Genomic DNA, 6,302 nt, shown 5'->3' with positions numbered 1-6,302 from the left:
ATATTAAGATTCTTATCAAAAGGCTTAATTTTATTACAAAGTGTGGATTAGATGAAATGGTATAGCAAAAACCTACAAATGTATTTTTTTTTTTTTTTAAGGTTAAATTTGTATGAAATAGTTAAGTTGAACCCAGACCTATCTCATATAAGTGTCATTTGCCATTAGATGGTGACTTCTTTCTTAAGTTTCACTTTCAAGTCTTTGTCGGTTGTAAACAGATAAGTTTTTTTTTTTTATTATAACAATTACAAACATATAATTGAGTTCTCAAACATATTACCGAGACGAATATAAAAAGTTGTCAAAGTCACATATGTTGCCCTAATAATGAAAAACCTCGACTTGCCAAAGCATGCACAAGAACATATATATATATATAGGAAGAAAAGCAAGACATCAACTTGGCATATATATTTGGCTTCAACAAAATGACAAAGTGAAAAAGTGGCGCTAGCTAGGACACAACATCTAAAATAACTTCATTTGATATGAGTCACCCTTTATTATTATTATTATTATTATTATTATTATTATTATTATTATTATTATTATTATTTAAAATATATATGATTATATCTAAATAGTTGAATTTTTAATGAAATTATTTGAAATTTATAATTTAAAATATTCACATTTCATATTCTATTGTTGGAAATTCTTAAATTTTGATTAAATATAATATATAAATGAAATGACTCCCAATCTAATTGTTCTAATTTCTTTTTTATAACAAAGAACTTTCATAGAATATTTAATGATTTTTGGAAATATTGGAATATTAAATTTATAATTAACTCCACTAAACAATATTTCCAAAATATAATTAAGAATTAAGAAAACTATCAACATGCAAACAATACTAAAGTTTTATACTGAGTAAAATCCAATAATAAAAAAATAAAAATGTAATTAATTTCCAAGAAGCATTAATTCACAAGAATTAGCGAGTTTCTTAATTTAAAACCAGCATGCAAACTTATTAGCCAAATGCTTTTATCGTTGGCGTTTTAATTAATTAATTGATGAGAATATTTTTATATTTCCTTAATGATGATGTTAATTTCTTTTTATATCAGCCAAAATATAAAAAGACATTAATGATCATATGATATACTAGTAGTTGGGTTGCATAAATTCGAAAAATTCTTAAAAATTTAGGGGCTATTCTTTTCGTGTTTCAATTTTAAATTTATTTTTAATTTTATATTTTGAGTATTTATTTTGAGATTATTAATTTTTTTTTATATTTTAAAAATTTTAAGTATGTTTACGATCAAAACAGTTGAAATAATTTTTTTTTTTTAATTTTTTTATAATTTTTTTTAAAAAAATATGATTAAAATAAAATAAAAAAGACAGAGACCCAGCCACACTTCTTTTAGGTATGAAATCTCAGGCTGCTACTTTAAAAAGGTTGGATAGACAGTAAATGTGATGGGATGGGAGATTAATTAATTAGGCTATACGATAGCATGCATCAAGTAAAACTTTGACAATCACACTTAGCGGAGGTCCGGAGCATGCATCTTCTGACCGGGATATTAAATGTTTGGTTCAGAACTACTACTTTTAATTCAATTTTCGGCAACCAGTTGTTAGTTCTTTCAACTGCCAATACTTAAACATTCTTATCTCATAATTTAATTTTGTACTACGTACTATATATCATCAAGAAAATAAAGAGATAATAATATATTTAAAATTAACAAATTAATTACTCAACACAGTGACATGATCTTCACCCATTTCTCTTCTCTTGTGGAAGCTATTGTCATTTTTTCTTTCTGGTTTTTATAAAAATCTACAGTTACTATTTTTTGTTTTGGATGTATATTAATTAATAAACTCTCCTGATATTATGTACAATAATTAGCAAAACACCAACAAGAAGTAAGCATACCTTAATGACAAAAATTAAACAATTATATATAGTTAGCCTCAATCACTCGACCACTTTAAAGGCACAACAATGCTCGTCGGCAGAGAAACATCTAATGGAAATCTTATACAGCTGCAGTCTTGGAGAACTTACTCCGGATACCGCAGGTACGTTGCCACACAATACATAATAAACAGTAACGAAAATAAGCACAAATCTTTTCTTTTTCTTTTTTTTTTGGGGGGGGGGGCGTTGTTAAGACTTAAAAGAGACAAGACACAACATCAACACACCTGAAACTAAAAGATCAAATTTTGCCGGAAAACAGAAACGCCAATTTTCCCTTAGCACTTGACCACATGAGGAATATGAACTGGGTACCTGTCAATGGAGTCAAACCATGGCCCGTCAGTCGCTGCCTCAATGGTTTTGTTGCATTTCCACACCGCACTGTTACATTTAAATCCACTTCCAAAAGCTATCTGCCATATCCTGTCACCTCTCTTCATCCTTCCCTTGGCCTCAATATAGCTCATTTCATACCACAACGACGACGAAGACGTGTTTCCAAACCGGTGCAGCGTCATTCTGGAAGCTTCCACGTGCTCCGCCGACAGCTGCAGGTTCTTCTGCAGCTCGTCGATCACAGCCCGCCCGCCGGCATGGATGCAGAAGTGCTCGAACGCCTGCTTGAAGTCTGGAATATAAGGCTTTATTTTTTTCTTGAAGATTTTCCGAGCGATGAGCGTAGCGAGAAACAGTAGCTGCTCCAATGTGGGAAGGACCAGAGGGCCGACGGTGGTGATGTTCGACTTCAAGGCCTCGCCGGCGATGGCCATGAGATCGATCGACAGCGATATTCCGACGTGGCCTTCCGGGTCTTCTTCTTCTTGGACGCAGCGATAGGCTTTGTCTTCGGCTCCTTTGTGGGTCCGAACTATATGAACCAGACTGTACTTGGCTCGCTTCCGATCTGTTCTACGGTTGGATAAGAGAAGGGCGGCGCCGCCCATTCGGAACAAGCAGTTGGGAAGAACCATTGATCTTTGGTTTCCTAAATAACAGTTGGGCGTGATGATCTCGGTGCTCACCACCACGGCGTTCGAGTTTGGATTAACCTGAAGCAATTCTCGAGCTAGATTAATGGATATCAACCCGGCGCTGCAGCCCATTCCGGAGAGGTTGAAGCTCTTTACATTGCTTCTCAGATTATACTTATTCACCACCATAGCTGACAAGGAGGGAATTGGGGAGAAGAGGCTGCAATTCACGATCAGTATATCGATATCTCTTGGCCTCAATCCTGTTGTTAGAAAGAATGAAAGAATGAAGTTATAAGAGAGAAAAAATAGAAATGCATTAATATATTCTAACTTTTTTTTTTTTAGTTATAGGATGCAGAAGATAGATACATATAAATAAGCAATAAATAAGTATGAAACGATAGAAAGAATATACGAAAGAACTTTAAGATTAAAAAAAAAAAAATTAAAGTTTCCGAGACGTGAGACCAGTTTTGTTGAGGAGAGAGTCCATGGCGGAGAAAATGATCATCTCCGCCTCGTCTCTCGCAGCTTCCATGTTAGGCTCCGGCGGAATGTAATGGATGGCTGGCGGCAGACAGGTCTCTTCACCGAGGCCGCCGCGCTCGAGGATTTTCATCTGGAACAGGACGGTTTTGGGCTGGGAATTGAGGACCAATCTTGCATGTTCCATGAAGGCGGCAAAGGGGACTCGTAAATGGCAGGGGGGCTTGAAGCAAGCATAGTCGACGAGGTAAACGGGGCTAGGCCTTGACATGAAGCAGAAGGTGGCGATGGAGATGATGAGCAAGAAGGAGCAGATAATGTGGATGAAATCAAAGTGGAGAGAGCTCCAAAGATTGAAGACCTCTGCTGGGCTTAATTGGAGAACTTGAATGAGGACAGTGGCCATGGTGGGTATGAGCAAAAAGGCGAGAATGTGGTTTACTAGGTATTGGTAACCCAGTTTTACATACTTGAACTTGGAGTTGGAGTATTCCTGCAACTTTGTAGGCATTTTAGAGAGAGAGAGGGAGAGACAGAGAGAGAGAGGAGATGATGATGATGATGAACACAAGTGTGTTAAATGGGAAGGGAGAGGAGGGTAAGAATTTAAAGGCCCTATGGAGTCCACGAAGGGGTAATGAATTTTGGAAACAAGACGATGATGGATCGAGATCAATTTGATCGTACACATTTCCTACCACACACATTGGCCATATCCAGTCCAACAGTAGCCATTAGCCAACATCAGTTTCTAATAAATAAATGCTGTAACTAAAATTACCTATACTTATGGATCATATAATTAACATGCGTAACTAATTAAGCTTAATTAACTACGTCATTTTTTACTATGGTAGGTTATGGAAAATAATTTAGCCAAGTTATTTTACTGCTTTAACTTCAATTTATTATACAAAAAATATTGTAGTAGTTATGACATGCAAAAGAAGCATCAGGCCCCCGTAGACCAAACTAACCAAAAAGCCAACACCAAACCGAACCAATACAACAAAAACCCAACTAGTTAAGAGTCCAAGGGGTATAAACAGTGAGAGAACTCAAACTGAAATACCAATAGAAATACAAAACAGTGAAATTAAGACCCAATAAAGAACAGAACAGGACATAGAGAAGAGAAAAACTCAATACCAAAAAAATAAAAAAGCTATGGGCTAAGCTTGTGTTGTTGGATTAAGTTACACTATTAAATATAAGAAAAAAATAGAATTATGAAAATTTATCCAATAATTGAACACATCAAAACCGAGGGCCAAGTGAATTAATTTTCCTTTCTAAATTAAGTAAAAACAAGGAAAGGGACAAGTTTCTGCCTTGTGAACAATCATTAATTTTATTTTGAAAATCCCGTGGTGTTTGCATATATTGGTATTTAATATGCTATATATAATAAGCGTATGAAAAATTGGTAAAAACCTTTGCCAAATATATGTATGATCTATTGGCAATTAAGAGGTTTCTTTTGTTAAAGCTATTTTAGTTTTGGCATCGTTTAAATAAAAGACTTTTAACTTTTTTTTTAACCAATTTATATGTTGGCTTTAATCTCCCATTTTTTGGCTTGCCAACTTATTAACTTTTGAAGAATTACTATTTTTGTCATAAAAAATGAAAAATAAATAATTGTTTTTTTTTTTCTTTTTCCACCATTTAAGCCTATTTATAAAATAATTTTGTAAATTAAAATTCGAACCAAATTTATTCTCAAAATAAAACTCTTACCACATTAAAGTCATCCTTACTGTCCACCACAGCACATATATATATATATATATAACCTTCCCAGAACAGGTATAAACGTTACTGTCAAAAGCTGCAATTTTGGAATAAACTGCCTACTCAATGTTCTGGAAAACTCAAAACATTTTACTGTAACTTAATCTTAATTTTAATGTTAAAAGCTTCCCCCATCAAATTTAAAAAAGGAATCAAGATTTAATAAAATAAACTTGGTTGCCCCCTTCTCCCCCACAGTCCTGTGATCCTTCTGCTACAGAGATCACGAGGAAAACCCTTACTTTATATATATGCTTTCTAGGTTTAATGTGCTTTACAATTACATTCTCATAACAATGGTCTAACATGATACGGAAGCTAGCAGAGACTTTTATAACTTAAAAATGATATCGAAATCTTTACGGGTGGCCTGAAAATATTGCTGTTAAAAATTTCTATTTTTAATTATTCGAGTCTATTTCTAACAATTATACCAACATCAATCAAACAACATTACATTCAATTCACAGTATAATTTATTATAAATTACATTATTATATTAAATGAATGAATATAAATAATTAGATTATGTTAGTTAATAATTAACAAATTGATTAAGAAAGAGAAGAAATGGGTTTTGAGATGGGGGGGAAATGGAAAGAAAAAAATGGCAATGGAATGGGATTTTTTCTCTGACCACATTTTTTCACTCCATTTCAAAAATTTTGGAATGGGTTTTGCAAAAAAATAAATGAGTTTTGCATTTTGAATTCTTAAAATCCCGAGTTTTTACTTAAATTCATTAATTGTTCTTAATTTCTTCACTCATTCTTCTTCCTTTAATTAACACAGCCCATTTGAGCCTAATTTCTTTGAACTAAAACTTCGGCCTTCTCAGCCCATTTTATCAACCATAGGCATTAGTGCACTGTAGCGTGCAACCAATGCATTGTCCTTCTTAGGTGCATTTTAATTAAGCTTATATAAGTGCTTGATTCAGGTTCCATTATTCATGAACTAGAACCGTAACTCCACCCCAACTCATCCTCATTACTACTACAACAACCTAAAGCGCAATGGACTTACAATTATGCTTTACATTTTAGCTCCATTTTAAGTTCATTTACTAGCCTCTTGTGACCACACACACACACGCA

The 6,302-nt window shown here is 33.7% G+C and overlaps 1 protein-coding gene across 1 annotated transcript; it reads right to left on the bottom strand.

Annotated features, from left to right (window-relative positions):
- Window positions 1-1,990: 1,990 nt before the first annotated feature.
- Window positions 1,991-4,011, bottom strand: LOC127798291 (3-ketoacyl-CoA synthase 6-like). Its single transcript, XM_052331754.1, has 2 exons — window positions 3,394-4,011; window positions 1,991-3,185 (listed from the first exon to the last, which is right to left on the bottom strand). Exons 1-2 carry the CDS (start codon window positions 3,920-3,922, stop codon window positions 2,227-2,229), a joined length of 1,488 nt encoding a protein of 495 aa, XP_052187714.1. The 5' UTR covers window positions 3,923-4,011; the 3' UTR covers window positions 1,991-2,226.
- Between the last annotated feature and the right edge of the window lie 2,291 nt (window positions 4,012-6,302).

The sequence above is a fragment of the Diospyros lotus genome, chromosome 3 (assembly GCF_014633365.1).
Source record: "Diospyros lotus cultivar Yz01 chromosome 3, ASM1463336v1, whole genome shotgun sequence".
Taxonomy (NCBI): Eukaryota; Viridiplantae; Streptophyta; class Magnoliopsida; order Ericales; family Ebenaceae; genus Diospyros; species Diospyros lotus.
This window is presented reverse-complemented; position numbering and strand designations above follow the sequence as displayed.